The following is a 19,654-nucleotide window of genomic DNA, read 5'->3' on the forward strand; positions in this document are numbered from 1 at the left end:
ATTCAGAATGACGATAGTAAAGATGATCAAAAACCTTGAAAACAAAATGGAGAAATGCAAGACTTAATCAACAAAGATCTAGAAGACCTAGAAGAATAAACATAAAGAGAAAAACAACACAATTACTGAAATTAAAAATACTCTAGAAAGAATAAATAGCAGAATATCTGAAGCAGAAGAATGAATCAGTTAGCTGGAAGATAACATGATGGAAATAACTTTTGAAGAGCAGAATAAAGTAAAAAGAATGAAAAGAACTGAGGACAGTCTCAGAGACCTCTGCTGCTGCTGCTAAGTAGCTTCAGTCATGTCCGACTCTGTGTGACCCCAAAGACGGCAGTCTGCCAGGCTCCCCCATCCCTGGGATTCTCCAAGCAAGAACACTGGAGTGGGTTTCCATTTCCTTCTCCAATGCATGAAACTGAAAAGTTAAAGTGAAGTCAGTCAGTCGTGTCTGACTCTTTGCGACCCCATGGACTGTAGCCCATCAGGCTCCTCTGTCCATGGGATTTTCCAGGCAAGAGTACTGGAGTGGGTTGCCATTACCTTCTCCCAGAGACCTCTGGGACCATATCAAATGTACCAACATTAGAATTATAGGGGTCCCAGAAGAAGAAGAGAAAAAGAAAGGGTATGAGAAAATTTTTGAAGAGATTATAGTTGAAAATTTCCCCAACATGGAAAAGGAAATAGTCAAATCAAGTCCAAGAGGCGCAAAGAGTCCCATACAGGATAAACCCAAGGAGAAACACACCAAGACACATACTAATCAAACTACTACTACTACTACTAAGTCGCTTCAGTCGTGTCGGACTCTGTGCAACCCAATGGACTGCGGCCCACCAGGCTTCTCTGTCCATGGGATTCTCCAGGCGAGAACACTGGAGTGGGTTGCCATTTCCTTCTCCAAATATGCTATCTAGGTTGGTCACAACTAATCAAACTAACAAATACTAAACACAAAGAAAGAATATTAAAAGCAGCAAGGGAGAAGCAACAAGTAACATACAAGGGAAACCCCATATGCTTAACAGCTGATCTTTCAGCAGAAACTCTGCAGGCCAGAAGGGAATGGCAGGATATATTTAAAGTATTGAAAGGGAAAAGTCTACAGCCAAGATTACTGTCCCCAGCAAGGATCTCATTCAAAATTGATGCAGAAAATAAAAAGCTTTTCAGACAAGCAAAAGTTAAGAGAATTCAGTACCACCAAACCAGCTTTACAACAAATGTTAAAGGGACTTATATAGTCAAGAAACACAAGAGAAGAAAAAAGATCTACAAAATCAACCCCAAACAATTAAGAAAATGGCAATAGGAAAAAGTATATGAATAATTACTTTAAATGTAAATGGACTATATGCTCCAACCAAAAGACACAGACTGGCTGAATGGATACAAAAACAAGGCCCATATATATGCTGTTTACAAGAAACCCACTTCAGACCTAAACACACATATAGACAAAAAGAGGATGGAAAAACATATTCCCTGCAAATGGGAAGCAAAAGAAAGCTGGAGTAGCAATCCTCATATCAGACAAAATAGACCTTAAAATAAAGAAGATTACAAGAGACAAGGAAGGACACTACAAAATGATCAAGGGATCAATCCAAGAGGAAGATGTAACAATTGTAAATATCTATGCACCTCAATACATAATAGGAGCACCTCAATACATAAGACAAACATTAACAGACATAATAGGAGAAACTGACAGTAACACAATAATAGTAGGAGACATTAACACCCCACTCACACCAGTGGACAGATCATCAAAACAAAATTAATTAGGAAACACAAGTCTTAAATGATACATTAGATGAGATGGATCTCATTGATATCTTCAGTTCCATCCAATGCAGAATACACCTTCTTCTCAAGTGCACATGGAACATTCTCCAGGATAGACCACATCTTGGGTCACAGATCAAACCTCAGTAAATTTAAGAAAACTGAAATACTATCAAGCATATTCTCCAACCACAATGCTATGAGACTTGATATCAATTATAAGAAAAAAACTGTAAGAAACACAAGCATATAGAGATTAAGCAATGCATTTCTAAATAACCAAGAGGTTACCGAAGAAATCAAAAGGAAAATCAAAAAGTTTCTAGAAACAAATGACGATGAAAACATGACAACTCAAAACCTATGGGATGCAGCAAAAGCAGTTTTAAGAGGGAAGTTTATAGCAATACAATCCTACCTCAAGAAACAAGAAAAACGTTGAATGGACAAAATAACTTTACACCTAAAACAACTGGAAAAAGAAGAAGGAAAAAAAAAACCCTGAAAGTTAGTAGAAGGAAAGAAATCATAAAGATCTGAGCAGACATAAATGAAAAAGAAATGAAAGAAACAATAGTAAAGATTAATAAAACTAAAAGCTTATTTTTTGAGAAGATAAAATTGACAAACCTTTAGCCAGACTCATCAAGAAAAAAAGAAAGAAGAATCAAATCAACAAAGTTAGAAATGAAAAAGGAGAGGTTATAACAGACAATGCAGAAATACAAAAGATTATAAGAGACTATGATGAACAACTATATGACAATAAAATGGATAACCTGGAAGAAATGGACAGATTCTCAGAAAAGTTCAATCTTCTAAGACTGAACCAGGAAGAAATAGAAATTATGAACAACCCAATTACAAGCACTGAAATTGAAGATGTGCTCAAATATCTCCTAAAAAACAAAAGCCCAGGACCAGATAGCTTCACAGGAGAATTCTATCAAACATTCAGAGAAGAGCTAATGACTATCCTTCTAAAACTCTTTCAAAAATTGAAGAGTACAGAACACTTCCAAACTCATTCTATGAGGCCACCATCACCCTGATACCAAAACCAGACAAAGACAACACACAAAAAAAGAAAACTACAGGCCAATATCACTGATGAACGCAGATGTAAAAATTCTCAACAAAATTTTAGCAAACAGAATTCAGCAACACATCAAAAATCTCATACACCATGTTCAAATTTGGTTTATTCCAGGGATGCAAGGATTCTTCAATATACACAAATCAGTCAATGTGATAAAGCATATTAACAAATTGAAAGATAAAAACCATATGATAATCTCAATAGATGCCAAAAAAGCCTTTGACAAAATTCAGGACCCATTTATAACTAAAACTCTTCAAAAAATGGGCATAGAAGGGACCTACCTCAACATAGTAACATATGATAAGCCTACAGCAAACATTATTCTCAATGGTGAAAAACTGAAAGCATTGCCCCTAAGATTAGAACAAGACAAGGGTGTCCACTTTCACCACTGCTATACAACGGTTTGGAAATCCTAGCTACAGTAATTAGAAGATAAAGAAATAAAAGTAATCCAGATCAGAAAAGAAGTAAAGCTCTCACTATTTGCAGATGACATAATACTGTACATAGAAAACCCTAAAGATAGTATCAGAAAATTACTAGAGCTAATCAGTGAATTTAGCAAAGTTGCAGGATACAAAATCAATATACAGAAATCACTTACATTTCTATATACTAACAATGAAAAATCAGAAGGAAAAATTAAGGAATCAACCCCATTCACCACGGCAACAAAAAGAATTAAATATTTATGAATAAATTTACCTAAGACAAAAGAACTGTATACAGAAAATTATAAGACATTGTTGAAAGAAATCAAAGATGACATAAACAGATGGAGAGATATTCCATGTTCCTGGGTAGGAAGAATCAATATTGTGAAAATGACTATACTACCAAATGCAGTCTACAGATTCAGTGCAATCTCTTTCAGATTACCAACGGCATTTTTCACTGAACTAGAACAAAATATTTCACAATTCATATGGAAACACAAAAGATCCTGAACAGCCAAAGCCATCCTGAGAAAGAAGAATGGAGCTGGAGGAATCTTCCTTCCTGACTTCAGATTATACTAAAAAGCTACAGTCATCAAGACAGTACGGTACTGGCACAAAACCAGAAATATAGACCAATGGAACAAGATAGAAAGCCCAGAAATAAACCCATACACCTATGGGTACCTTATTTTTGACAAAGGAGGCAAGAATAAAAAATGGGGCAAAGATAGCCTGTTCAATAAATGGGGCTGGGCAAACTGGACAGCTACATGTAAAACAATGAAATTAGAACAATTCCTTACACCATACACAAAGATAAACTAAAAATGGATTAAAGACCTAAATGGAAGAGCAGAAACTATAAAACTCTTAGAGGAAAACATAGGCAGAACACTTGATGACATAAATCAAAGGGAGATCCTCTTTGACCCACCTCTTAGAGTAATGGAAATAAAAAGAAAAGTAAACAAGTGGGAAATGATTAAACTTAAAAGCTTTTGCACAGCAAAGGAAACTCAAAGCAAGGTGAAAAGACAGCCCTCAAAATGGGAGAAAATAATAACAAACGAAACAACCGACAAAGGATTAATTTCCAAAATATACAAGCGGCTCATACAACTCAATACCAGAAAAGCAAACAACCCAATCAAAAAGTGGGGAAAAGACCTAAACAGACATTTCTCCAAAGAAGACATACAGATGGTTAACAAACAGATGAAAAAATGCTCAACACTGCTCATTATTAGAGAAATGCAAATCAAAACTACAATGAGATATCACCTTACAGCAGTCAGAATGACCATCATTAAAAAGTCTACAAACAATAAATGCTGGAGAGGGTGTGGAGAAAAGGGAACACTCTTGCACTGTTGGTGGGAATGTAAACTGATTCAGCCCCTATGGAAGATGGTATGGAGACTCCTTAAAAAACTAGGGATAAAACCACCATATGACCCAGCAATCCCACTCCTAGGCATATACCCTGAGGAAACCAAAATTGAAAGAGACACATGTATCCCATTGTTCATTGCAACACTATTTACAAAAGCTGGAACATGGAAGCAACCTAGATGTCCATCAACCAATGAATGGATAAAGAAGTTGTGGTACATATACACAATGGAATATTACTCAGCCATAAAAAGGAACGCATTTGGATCAGTTCTAATGAGGTGGATGAACCTAGAACCTATTATACAGAGTCGGAAAGAAAAAGATAAATATTGTGTTATAATGTGTATATACAGAATCTAGAAAAATGGTACTGAAGAATTTATTTACAGGGCAGCAGTGAAGAAACAGACATAGAGAATAGACTTACGGACATGGGGAGAGGGGAGGAGAGGGTGAGATGTATGCAAAGAGTAACATGGAAACTTAAATTACCATATGTAAAATAGATAGCCAACAGGAATTTTCTGTATGGCTCATGAAACTCAGACAGGGGTCTGTATCAACCTAGAGGGGTGGAGTGGGGAGGGAGATGGGAGGAAGGTTGAAAAGGGAGGAGATATATGTATACCTATGGCTGAATCATGTTGAGGTTTGACAGAAAACAGCAAAATTCTGTAAAGCAATTATCCTTCAATAAAAAATAAATTAAAAAAAACCTTTGGATACTACATTAATTTCTTATAACTATTTGTCTAAAACAGTGCTTGAAACTGTTAACAGTGGATATGTGGGAAGAGAAAGTTTTACTTTCCTAATATACTCTTACATACTATTGGAATTATTTTTACCATATGAATTTCTTGCTTTTATTAAGAAAAACTGGGGGCTATATGTTTTTCTCCAAATCTATCTTCACATGTGCTTAACTGTGGCCACATGGAACAGAATTACTATTGCAGCTGCTCACTATTTAATGAACCAGCACACTCCATCCATTACTGGCTTTTCCATCCTTAGCTTTGTTTGCAATCTGTCCCTCCCCCTTGCCTGGGCCTCAGTTTGGACAATCTACCTGCCTATCGTCTGGCACTTCTCTGTGTCTGATTCTGGCCCTTTAACTCCTCACACTAACACCTATTGTGAGTCAACAGTGGATCAACTGCAGTTCCCCATTCAGGTCCTAGAATCACAGCTCTCCAAGGCCTGCCTGTTTGACATGTATGTGACTAAGATCATCCAGCTAATTCCTGCTGATAAAGACTTTGGATTACAATTTGGCTCCCCAAATAGAGTTTTTCTGTGGGAAAAAGACTATCAGCTTATTATTTGAACTCTTAATGAGTGGAATGTGAATACTCTGACTCATATGTCTGACTCAGGAGTCTGGTTAATATGAGTCTGTCTTCAGGTGAATGATCCACTTTTACTTTCAAATATTAAAATTGAAAACAAGACCATGGGATGAGGCTAAATTACTGAGGTAAATATCTTCTTTTTAGATTTCTCTTCAGCCACCTAGCCTCTCCAGCAGTATCCTTATCTCACTGCTCACCTTCATTCTATAATAGCACTAAGAATTTTAAGGAGGGGATTCTACCATATTTCATTAAAATAAAATATGGCCATTCTGTGAAAAGACAGGTAGCGTTTTGTGGATGTGATCTATTAGACTCAATAAGATACCAAAGTTCTTAATAGGAAAACAAGTAAAATGCGCAATTCACCAATGGAATTTTCCTACAGATTTTCCCAGCATTCTCCTTCATTATCGGAAGTTACCACCAGAAATATCAGAGAGATGGCTGCTGTGGTAGAATAGAAGGAAATGTGGCGATCACCCACTCACATGGGGTGAAAGGCTTTCAGCTTTCAGATTATCATTCTGCTCCTGAAAAGGGAAATTCTTTCATCTACCTTCCTTTTCAGAGAATCAGCTTCAACCCGATAATAGGAGCCGGAGGGGCAATGCTGGGCAGCAAAAAGATTTACTACTTCAGAAAATCTGAGTAATGAGGAAGGAAGATCCCTGGTGCTACACAGACCAGGCCAGGGCAGTTGTTATTCTCGGGATTTAATGTTCAGTGACTTTCCCCCTTGATCTGCCTCCTAAACTGATACATTCTGGGGTTAATCATTGTTTATGTTGCCTTTAGGGAACACTGGAAGAGGAGCAGTTTCTAGTGAGCTGGTGGTTTGATCCCTGGATGGGGAAGATCCCCTGGAGGAGGGCATGGCAACCCACTCCAGTATTCTTGCCTGGAGGATCCCAAGGAGAGAGGAGCCTGGCAGGCTACAGTCCATAGGGTTGCAGAGTCAGACAGGACTGAAGCGACTGAGCAGGTCCACACACACGCACGCAAGATCCTTATAAGATCTTTATCTTAGAAAAAGAAAAAAAGCAGGGCTAGGGACGAGTAACAGACACAGGGAGAGAAAAAGAGAGACTGCCTCTAGAGAAAAATTATTCCTTGAGAAGATAAGGTAAAATAAGTAATTTAGAACAATTACCTAAGCAGGTTACTTCCCTAGGAGTAGACTTTTTATCTCAACCACCTAGAAAGCTTTTTCCAAAATACATGGGTCTTTATATCTTCCTACAGTTTCTGACTCAAGGGATCTGGGGTTGGTCTTGAAGACCTATGGATTTACAAAGATTTTTCCTGGTGACTCCTCTAGTCATTTGAGGCTGAAAACCACTCTTTTTGTGATGAATGCCCTCATATATGACATGTCAGTCTCCCTAGCTACAATCTGCTTTTTGCTCTGAACTTTTAAAACTTTAGATTACTTTTCACTTTCTCCTCCTACATTCATGGCAAAGAGGTTCAAATTCTATCAGGTTACTCCTGGTTTAATTAGATTCTCTGGCTCAAAACACCATGATCCTAAATAAATAAATAAATAAGTAAAGAAAGAAGGAGAGAAATTTAAGTATGAATCATCACTAAGTCTGCAAAACTGCAGCCACAGTGCCACCTGCTGTACGTTATGAAACACTGAGTGAGTTAAATCCTTGGGAAAACCTGCAGCGTTCCTTGAGACCCAAAGAAGGGACTTGAAACAACAAAGGAGACGAAAACTCAGGGTGACAGCAATAAAACAGGATGTGAGTGAGGAAAACCTATCGCAGGTGAGCATACGAGATTTCACCTGTTGAAAAAGAAATGCGAAGGAGACTGGCATAAAGAAAGGATTCTCTAGGGGAATTACAATAATTAAATCCAACCACTTCCTACTCCGTAATTTTGTCTTGCTAGATATTTGGTTTTACTAAGCCTCCACTTTTAATAAACTCTACAGCTGTTGGCTTCTTCAAAATCTACCTGCACAAGCATTTCTAAGAGGCAAATTAAAAGGGGTTTTCAGATCTAAAGAGTTTCCCTCATAGCTCAGCTAGTAAAGAATCCACCTGTAACGCAGGAGACCCTGGTGTGATTCCTGGGTTGGAAAGATCCCCTAGCGAAGGGAATGGCCCTGGAGAAAGGAAGGGCAACTCACTCCAATATTCTTGCCTGGAGAAGTCCATGGACAACTGAGCCTGGCAGGTTACAATCCATGGGGTTGCAAACAGTCAGACACAACTGAGCGACTTTCACTTTTTAGATCTAAAACTGAAAGGTTACTCTAGATAATGTGGCCTCTGACACCACAGTTATTAAGACCAATCAGCTGGATTTGAATGTGTGCGAAACTACTCAGACTCTTGTCTGGTTCAACTGATTGACAGCAGTAGGTAGTTACAAGACAGGTAGGAACTGAGGTATGGTTTGTATCTTGGAACTGAGTTTTCTTCTGTAAGAAAGAAACACCTAAGATGAAAACTATGATGCCTCCAACCTCGCCTCAGTCCAAGGCAAGGTACATTTACTCTTCTGTATAGAGACAGAAATACCTACAACAGAGTTGGTCAGAGGTAGTCTATATGGACAGAGATTGTTCAAAATGAACAAAATCCTGGCTGTAGCTCAGTTCCAAGCCCATAGTTGAAAAGATCAACAAGCCTATTTCCTCATCTGCAGGTGAGGCAAACTCCTCTACCTTCTTTATACCTATGTCATGTCATTGGGTAAAATCAGTCAGATAAAGGCAGTGGTCTTCCTAACCCACCTCTTGTTCAAATAATGCATGGATTCTTCTCATAATAAGTCCATTGACAAAATTTACAAAAGCAATGGAAATTCATTCTGAGAGCAAAATTCAAAATGTAGTCATCTAAGGATACCATTAGCACAACTTAATTAGGGTCAAATATGACCCATGATGTGACAAGGAGGGTCCAGGATATTTGGCAGCAGGGGTGGGAGGTGGTCTTCCTGTGGTGGGAGAGGGGAATCTAAGTCATATATTGTTCCCACTCTGTGACAGGCCACTGCATATCCCCGTCTGAAACCATTCCTCCTTTCCATCAATCTTGAGGGGTTCACTGAGCATCACACCCGCTGGGACTGAATGACTCCAGAAAAACTTTATGACCCGAGGCTTGTGAATTTTGAGATTTAGAACCACTGTGGTGTTTCTCTTGGAATATTAATGAATCTCCCCTGGGTCAGTGTAGGCACAAATGCCTGCCCTTGATACTTATCCTCTGTGTCTTGTTGCCTCCATCAGTCCTCCGCTCCCCTGCCTGCCTCTGGCCAGCCGCTACCCCAAGTCTTCAGGGTCATGGGATACAGACAATGTGGTTTTAAAGGCAGCCCACAGAAGAGGAGTTGAAGGATGTCTAAAGTACTTTCCTCCCTGGGCCTGGAATGGCAGGGTAGGGATGTGGAGAAGCAGAAAGGAGGTGTTAGCAACTCTGGTGAAGGTTATTACTAGCGACCAGGCAGTCTGCCAGCGTATAAGTTTTCTCTCTCCTTTATCTGTGTCCCTAATTCCTTTAAGAACCCTTGTTAACAGTTTCTTATGTATCCTTCCAGAAAAATCATATACATAGTCCGACATATCTAATATATACATTTTTGTGAGTGTGTGATGTTGTATGTTAGGATTCTATCACAATACTGTTCAGGATCTTGCTTTTTTTCCCCACTTAAGTATAATTTGTATGTCTTTGCATATTAGCATATTCAAACTTATCTATTATTTGAAAAAGCTACATACTTTTCCATTATATGGATCTACCATGTTTAATTAGGACCCTATAGATTATAATTTATATTATTTTCAATTTGTGATAGCAACTAATATCCTTGAATATACAGATATATTTATGAATGAATTTAGATCAGTTAATAGCAGTGGGACACGAGTATAAGTCAAAGATTAATGCACTTAAAAATCTGATAGTCATTATAAAATTTCTCTAAAATTGTTAATTTAACTTCCTACTACTGCTCATGAAGATGCCACTTTGTCAATCAACTCAATAACTCTAGGTATTAACAGTCTTCAGGAGGCAACTGATTGTTTTGATTTGCATTCTTAAACTTTTGATAGAGCTGAGCATCTTTCCATATTTACAACCCCAAATTATTTTACAGTGAAGTATCTAGTCATATAGTTTGCTTGTTTTTCTTCTTCTGGATGTGATTAAGACTTTATAAATTACGGAAACTGGCTCTTTGTTACAGCATTGTGTTTTTCTTAGCTTGTCATCTGCCTTTGAAAAGAAACTTTAAGGAAAATCTTAAAGTAATTTTCTGTGCTTGCATGAGTCCTAGGTTTTATGTCATACAAACCCCTTTCCCCATTAAAAAATTGTTATTATTTCAAAAGTCAAATCCTGTTTTAACTTTCATTCATTTTTTCTTTCTTTTGCACTGAACTTTATCTATTGATATTTCATTTGGGATTTATTTTGATGTAAAGAATTTAGCTGTCATTAATTTTTATCAATTTTCCCCCCAAAGCATGTCCATAGTACTTACTTCTACCACTTATTGAATTATTTTTCATTTTATAATTTCTAAAGCCACTTTTATCATTCTTTTAATTTCCATGTGTATCTAAATCTATTTCTAGACTATTCCATTGTTCTGTCATTCTCTAGTAAGAAAATTGTCTTCATATGCTAGTAAAGTAATGCTTAAAATTCTCCAAGCCAGACTTCAGCAATACGTGAACTGTGAACTTGATGTTCGAGCTGGTTTTACAAAAGGCAGAGGAACCAGAGATCAAATTGCCAACATCCGCTGGATCATGGAAAAAGCAAGAGTTCCAGAAAAACATCTATTTCTGCTTTATTGACTATGCCAAAGCCTTTGACTCTGTGGATCACAATAAACTGTGGAAAATTCTGAAAGAGATGGGAATACCAGACCACCTGACCTGCCTCTGGAGAAACTGTATGCAGGTCAGGAAGCAACAGAACTGGATATGGAACAACAGACTGGTTCCAAATAGGAAAAGGAGTACGTCAAGGCTGTATATTGTCACTCTGCTTATTTAACTTATATGCAGAGTACATCATGAGAAACACTGGGCTGGATGAAGCACAAGCTGGAATTAAGACTGCCGGGAGAAATATCAATCACCTCAGATATGCAGATTACACCGCCCTTATGGCAGAAAGTGAAGAAGAACTAAAGAGCCTTTTGATGAAAATGAAAGAGGAGAGTGAAAAAGTTGGCTTAAAACTCAACATTCAGAAAACTAAGATCATGGCATCTGGTCCCATCATTTCATGGGAAAGAGATGGGGAAAGAGTGGAAACAATGGCTGACTTTATTTTGGGGGGCTCCAAAATCACTGCAGATGGTGATTGCAGCTATGAAATTAAAAGACGCTTACTCCTTGGAAGGAAAGTTATGACCAACCTAGACAGCATAGTAAAAAGCAGAGACATTACTTTGCCAACAAAGGTCCATCTAGTCAAGGCTATGGTTTTTCCAATGGTCATGTATGGATGTGAGAGTTGGACTATAAAGAAAGCTGAGCGCCAAAGAATTGATGCTTTTGAACTGTGGTGTTGGAGAAGACTCTTGAGAGTCCCTTGGACTGCAAGGAGATCCAACCAGTCCATCCTAAAGATCAGTCCTGGGTGTTCACTGGAAGGACTGATGTTGAAGCTGAAACTCCAATACTTTGGCCACCTGATGCGAAGAGCTGATTCATTTGAAAAGACCCTGATCCTGGGAAAGATTGAAGGTGGGAGGAGAAGGGGACGACAGAGGATGAGGTGGCTGGATGGCATCACTGACTTGATGGACATGGGTTTGGGTGGACTCTGGGAGTTGGTGATGGACAGGGAGGCCTGGCGAGCTGCCGTTCATGGGTCACAAAGAGTCAGACACGACTGAGCGACTGAACTGAACTGACTGAACTAGTCTTTTATAATGTTAGTAGTTCTTTCTCATTATTCCTTTGAGATGTTTATTTTTTCCTAGAGTAATTTTAGCATCATTATATCTGTCTCTTTAACTTATACCAACCTCAGTGGTATAGGTGTCTCAATTTGGAGCTCATTTAAGGATTCATCTATTTCCAGGTAAAGGTTAATATTTTGTCTAATTTTTACTTCCTAGTCTAGGGTCCCATGTATGTTAATTTCTGATTTGCCAGTATCCAAGATGCAGGTTACAGAAGAGTGACAAAATAATATAAAAGCTTTAACATCTGTTGATTTTAAAGTCAAGAGCAAGAATAATTTAAGCCAGGATACTCAATATAAAAAGTATTTTTGGACATCAGTAATTTCAGCTATCATTAAGGTGAACAAATACCTAAGCCTTCAACATGTTCTACAAGGAAAAAACTTTACCTGCTGTCCTAGAATATATGAACAACAGGTTAAAGGGTTTATATTAATTCTTCCAGTTCTAAGGACTTTACTTGATATTCTATTAATTATCAAGCTGATGCAGCAGATGTGCAAAACCAGCAGAAACGCTTCATGTTCCGCAAAACATGAAAATCTTTAAAAAGCCACACAGCTTTTTGCTGTATACACTACTTTATATTATGCACTCTTAAAGAATAAGTATACAATTCCTTGAATTGAGTAAGCAGGAGAATTTTTTCATTCATATGAGATCAGAGTGTGAACTTACCGTTAGCATGTCATCACACTTCATGTCTGGTGTATCGCCATCTTCACTTTTATTGTAGAATTTTCGGAAAAAATTGAATGCCACGACAGTATATAGGTATACAACAACAGCCAATAAGCCAACAGTTAATACAAGCTGGAAAGCAATGTGACAGTGAAAATACATTAGAAATACAAATCCGTGGATTAACTGACTAAAAGCTAATGGAATCCACACCTTATAATCATCATTTACTTATACACTCAGTGGGGAAATCTATTTTCATGGTCTGTTTATTTTATCAAGTTGTCAGATTACTTTATGTAAAACTTGACTACTTGATTGACTAATAAATGCTTACTATCACTGGAATATGAATAATTGCTGATTTAATGTCCTATCCAAATTCAATTTGGATAATTATTAAAATTTATTTTAATAAAATTTAATTATTTAAAATGATTAATAATTAATAAGCAGCTTCATTTTTCTATTATCTAAATATTTGGTGGTAGATACTATACTAAATACTTTCTTTTCATAAGGTCTATTCCCTTTAAATAATTTACATTCCTAATAAAAACTATCTCATTTTTGTTATGATAGTAAGAGGGGTTGTAAATCATGTTTTCCTTCAATAACATCCTAAATTAAAATAGGAATTTCTTTAAAAAAAATTTTTTTTAAATAAAATAAAATAGGAATTTCTTCTAACACCTGGAAGTGCATAACTGTTAATAGTATGTAATATAAATATTAAAAAAAATAAAACTAAGAAGTCTGGGTTTGTTACTCTAAAGCAGTGATCAAAGGGAAAGACTCCTTTAATTATATATTTACTTTTTTGGCTGTGCCACATAAGGATCTTAGTTTCCCCACCAGGGATTGAACCCACGCCCCCTGCACTGGAAGATCAGAGTCTTAACCACTGGACTGCCAAGTAAGTACTGGGAAAAACACTTTAAAATAGTGTTAGTTATTTGGTATTAAAGGCTAATTTTCTCATTGTATAAATAAAATTCACAGTTTGAAAGGTCTTCTTAAAGCTGTATGTAATTTTTAATTCCAAACTATACACTATATATATATGCATGTATATATAAACACATTTTATAGAATATGTATATATATGAATATACACATAATTTGTATATGAATATTTTGGGGGCTACCCTGGGGGCTCAGATGGTAAAGAAACTGCCTGTATTGTGGGAGACCCAGATTCAATCCCTGGTTTGGGAAGATCCCCTGGAAAAGGGAAAGGCTACTCACTCCAGTATTCTTGCATAGAGAATTCCATAGAGAGAGGAGCCTGGGGGGGTTGCAAAGAGACTAACACTTTCACTTTCATGTATATTTTTTAAATGTGCTTTCCACCAAGCTGGTGAAAATACTTTTCTGGTTCCATCACAGAAATTCTAAACACACTAAAATACATTATTTTTTATGTCAACTTCCTCTGATTACAACATACCCCTTATGTTGTGGTGGCATATATTAAGTCTTTGAAAAATCACTTTATAATTATCTGGAAAAAAAACATGTCTTAATAGAGGGCTTAATTCACTCCTACCAATTAAGTACAAAGCCACTGTAAATTTTACATGTTTACTATAAGACCAAGCTCTCTCTATCTCTGCAAATGGAAATCTGATACCTCAAAAAGAGAGGGAATAGAATTTAGAAACAAGCAAAAGTTTAGCAATTGAGAATAGTGCTAGATTTTTTTGTGTGAAAACACTCCACAAATTCAGCATCTCCAATTCTTTGAATATGCTTGGAGCTCAAAAGTAATCTACTAACTTTTCGAATAAGCTTAGTATAGTTTTTGTCACTGGATTTATGCCATGCCATACATACCATACTCATATTCAGAAACTAGAATGACATATATAAAAACAGTATGCTGAAATTTAGAAAACTGAAGGTCATGATAATGTGAATTTAACTGTGGACATAGTTCAAGGTTTTAGGAAGGGCACCAATTTTAAAATATGCTGGATTATAAAATTCTGGAAAAAGAAGGACTCTTTTATTCCAAGTAAATAACATAGAATGTGTTACCTCTCAGTGGACACTTGATAAATACAGAATGAATTGATAAGTTTATTAATAATGAAAGTTTTAACAAGACAAGTGTGTTGCATTAGAACATAAGCTGATTATCTGAAATTAAGCCAACTTTCCTCTAAGTAAGCATGACCTTGTCAAGTGTGAAACATTATTATTCATTTTGCCCAATATAAAAGTGGAGAAAAGAGCCCAAGAAGATCTGGTTTAAAATACTGTATTAAATTACAGATGCAGCATCTGTTTTATTACTAATGCAACTAGTGTGTTAGGATATTGCAGCATACTTTGGTTTCCTCACAGTATCAAATACAGCAGATATCATATTAGGAACAAAACAGTAACTGTTTTCCTGAGAATTTACTGTGCCAGGGCCTGTGCTAAGACCTCCACGTTTATGTTTTTATTTTAAATTCTCACAAAACCCTGGTAAGGTAGGTACTTTTGTTGTTTTCATTCAAAATGAGGGAGTTGAGATTTAGGAATGGTAAATAATTATCCAGGGTCACAAAGCTAAATCAATCAAACCAAGACTTGAATGTAGGTCTAAGGGACTCTCAAACTACAAATCCTTATGGTTTCCAGGAGAAAAAGTACAGCTCCTCTATCCACAAAAGCTTTAAAACTGTACACTGTCATTTGAGGTTTGGTTTTACTTCTGTTGGAATATTTGTTAGTTTTTCAGTTTTTGCAGGGGAAAGAAAAGATAAATTTTTACCTGTTTGCCATTGTGAGTTACTGATGACAAGATGGTTCTTAACGTCTTGAATCCCATAGCAATGTCCAGAAGATGAGCAGCAAAAAAAAAGTTGTTGTAGTGTCCAAGAATGGACATGGTCATATACCAGGCAAGGTAGAGGAAGGACTATTAAGATGAAATGAGAGAAAAGAATGTCAGAAAATGGAATATATATTATTGTCAAAAGCTACTCTGATCTCATTCTAACTGCTCCATTGACTTTATCTTTTAATTATATATTCATATAATTCCAATTAGTTATATGAGTTCGTGTATTTTAATTTAGCTCATTCTGCAGAGTTCAATGCCATCCATTCTCTCCTTTACACCAGAGTGGTTGTTTTTATTTATTCTCCCACAGAGAAAAATGAATTGACTTACTATTCAACAGCAGCTTCTATCAGCCTCAGCGCTACTGATAGTTTGGGCCGGTTAATCCTTTGACACGGGTGCCATCGTGTGCATTATAGGATGGTTTGTAAGCAGCATTCCCGGTCTCTACTCACCAGCTGCCACTAGCATTCTCTTTTCCCAGTCATGACAACCCAAAATATCTTTATATGTTGCCACGTGTGGCTGAGTTGAGGTGACCTTCTTTTTATTCAGGGAAGCTGCTTCCACTGTTAGATGAGAAGTTAGCTGAAAGACACCTTACTAGCAGCTGACAAAAGATATTTCAACACGAGTTTGAGCTCTTTGGAGGGTTCTCTAAGATACCCAGGATTCTGGGCCATGACTGGATGAGGCAGGGGTGGAGACAGAGGTTAAGAGTATGCGGGAGAGGGGTGTCACAGGTCTTTAGGAGAATGGAAGTAAGGGTCACTATAAAAGTCAGTGCTAAAATTGGAGTGAGATTTTTTGAGACTACATGAGATGTCCAAGGAAGAAAGCACAGAAGAGAGAACAGCAGAAGGCCTTAGGGGATGTTCTTACGTTCCTTTCTGAGTGGATGTGAGAAGATGGCAAAAAAATTAAGAAGCAAGAATGAGGGGATGAGCTGAGAGCTACAGAAACAATTGTAGTCGATGTATTCAGCCATGTTTCACGATTCTCTCTCGCAACTCCCCGGCAGCAAATAGTAGCATTAAAAACAATTGACTGTAACAGTTATTTAAACTGAAAATTCTAAGATTCAAAAATGTCAAGCTATTGAACCAATGAGATACTATAATGTGATTCTCTGCCTTGACAGCTGGTGGCTTTTAGTCATGGGTGATTTTTTTCATAATATTTGTACATATATGTGGGTCCTATGGTTTAACTCATAGGCTCTTTGATAAAAGGAAGATCCATCAAGAAAAAGAATACAATAATGTACTTAACTTGGCAGAAGCAAATGGATTGCAATCAATGTTAAGAAAAACTTTAAAAAACGTATTTAGAAGTTTCTAACATCTGTAAAAATTTTGAAGAATGCCATTGTTCAACTAAAACTTGAATGAAAATACACGTGAATTTTCATGTTTCATTTTCTTGTGTAAATATATTTTCATTTTAATCTTTCAGCTATTGAAAGAAATGGAATGAGAGATGGGCTGATGAATCATGTATTTCTATGGGTTTTTCTCAGATATGGTCAGTATTAAATGAACTGATATTTGAATAACTTTCTTAAGTAGCCGTCGAAAATTTCCACCTGCTGAAGCCCAGTAAACTCATCTAATCAGAGTGCGTTTTACTTTGTGGTATTGAAGGTAGCTTACGTTGTCAGTGAAAACGACTCCTAGTTTCCACATCTGATACTTCACATCAATAGAGTTCAGTCTGGAAAAACAAAAGAATTTGTAGATATGTACATGAAGCAAAGGCTCACAGGCTTGCAAGAGCCTGCTGGCATTCACTCCCCATGGGATGGGGTAGGGCTGGCAACCATCTCAGAAGATGAGTTCTAGTTCAGGTGCCCGGGGAAGAGCTTGAGAGCTCCGTTGGACAATGTATTCCAGAGTTTTGTGATTTTTTTTAGAGGAATCTTAGAAAACAAAACAAAGCATCAGTATATCTTCTATTATTTAAAAATAGCTTTTTTTGACCTTTTCTTTTCTCTACATTAAATATAAGATAAACACTTTAACACTTATTCCTAAAAATTGTACAAATTAACCAACATAGGTATATCAAGACTTTCCTCCCTAACTTTCGCTATACATTTGTAACTGCGTACCAACAGAATTATTTTTAGTTCAACTAATAAAAAACCTGCATAAATAGCCACATTTACTTTATAACTGTAATGATTTTGCCAGTGAAAGGGCTTATTGGTTCTATTTTTGTTTCCTTTTGATTTCAAAAATGCCCCTTCTCATATCCTTCTCTATCCAAAAAGGAATTTAACCCTTCCCCTTGGTTCCCACAGCACTTTGTAGTCACCTCCCTTTATAATCATATCCCACAGTTTTGTAGCTGTAGGTGTGTATGTATGTACATGTATTTACACCTCTCTCACTAGTCTCTAAAATACCCATCACCAAGCACATTATATGATACAGTCAGTGTATCATATAATATTGAATAATGTTGAATGAATGAATTGCAACATAAATATTTTTGATCTTTGCAGAATAAAATAGACATGTATTAAAATATACTTTTTAGCTTTCTTTTTTCAGAACTTGCACTGGTTTATAGGGCTAGAAGTTATAATTTTATTAGCCTTCCCAACATTCTAGGAATTGATATAATAATACGATGTAATTTTTAGTGCTATTTTCAAAAGGGCTCCTCTAGAGATACTCTTTTAGTCTTTAATTACTTTTTTAATCATTTCTTTAATTAGGCCAATCTTAAGTTATAAGTGCAGTGATACATAGTTTATCATCTAAAGTTGATTTCATAGGAGGTTTTTCCCCTTGGAGTTAAGGTTTAATTTACTTTAGCCTAGACTCTCTGACTTTTAAGGAAATAAAACTGTCTTTGAGTTGTACTTTTGTGATTTTAAATAATCATTTTTAAAGTTTCATGAATATTTACAATAGGTTTCAATATAACAATACTTTTTCTTAAAAAGATAAACAAACTGGGAAGTTTGCACGAGAGCATAATTATATTCCATGAAAGCAATCCTAAATAAAATAAGGGTTTTATCAGGATGTCTGAATTTCCCATGGTAGTTTCGTGATTTAAACATTTATTCTTATGATTAGTTCTTTTCTATCCCTATCACTCGTTAGGGTAGCAAGTCGCTACCGACTGCATGAAAAGCATTTTGTAGTACACAGTCCTCTCTTCTCACCAATGGTGGCAGTCATGCTCTTTGGGCAGAGCTGACTCCACCCTCAGGGATGCAGCACAGCTGATCTAGACCAGTCACGGCCTCCCCAGCCACAGGACTTGGTTCAGAGGTAAACTAGAAGCCGGAGAGCTCTGAGATATAAGCTCCACTCTCACTCCATGAAGACACATGGTGAAGAAGTATGCAGGCTTTCTGGCTGTTGGAGGCCATTCTACCCCAGGAGGTAAGTTAGCCACCTATTTAAATGGGCACATCTGTCGCTGCTGTTGTTTAGTCGCTAAGTCATTTCCAACTCTTTTGCTACCTCATGGACTAGCCCGCCAGGCTCCTCTGTCCATGGAATTTCCCAGGCAAGAATTCTGGAGCGGGTTGCCACTTCCTTCTTCAGGGGATCTTCCTGACCCAGGGATTGGACCCATGTCTCTTGCATTAGCAGGTGGATTCTCTACCATTGAGCCACCAGAGAAGCCCAAATGTGCACATACCAAGCCCTATAAATTTGACTGATAAATACATGCACATGTAGATACATGAATCATCCTTGTATGCAAATGTTCACATTAATATTCATATAGAAACCAGATAATCTTTTAAAACTCCATCTTTTTAAACACTTTAATAAAGGAACACTACATGTAAATTTTTTCCTAGTAATGTGTGTTACTCACTAGCAAACTGTAATTATATTATCCCTATTTAATGGTATTAATAAAGTCCACATTAATTTATTGGTACTTTTCTAGCAGTCAACCTGCAAATATTTACTACGTAAAACAGTGGAAAATTCCACTAATTTACAACTGTTCATAGTAAAACAGTAGTCTAAACTTTTCTGTTTTTTCAGACTTATTTTCCAGAGTCACAAATACGACCATGTAAAAATGCATAATTCAGTGAAAGTGAAAGTTGCTCAGT

At 36.8% G+C, this 19,654-nt stretch overlaps 1 protein-coding gene across 10 annotated transcripts in view; it reads right to left on the reverse strand.

Moving 5' to 3' along the window:
* RYR2 (ryanodine receptor 2) overlaps nt 1–19,654 on the reverse strand; it is an 820,811-nt gene that overhangs the window by 23,826 nt on the left and 777,331 nt on the right. For all 10 annotated transcript variants that reach the window (XM_086382784.1, XM_086382783.1, XM_086382782.1 and 7 more), the window contains 3 exons: nt 17,214–17,274; nt 15,490–15,636; nt 12,723–12,857 (listed from right to left, as the gene is read on the reverse strand). In XM_086382784.1, the coding sequence (XP_086238910.1) occupies nt 12,723–12,857; nt 15,490–15,636; nt 17,214–17,274 (343 nt within the window). The remainder of the gene's footprint in view (nt 1–12,722; nt 12,858–15,489; nt 15,637–17,213; nt 17,275–19,654) is intronic.

The sequence above is a fragment of the Bos grunniens genome, chromosome 28 (genome assembly GCF_055505025.1).
Source record: "Bos grunniens cultivar Pamir isolate PY7600 chromosome 28, Bosgru_T2T1.0, whole genome shotgun sequence".
Classification (NCBI taxonomy): Eukaryota; Metazoa; Chordata; class Mammalia; order Artiodactyla; family Bovidae; genus Bos; species Bos grunniens.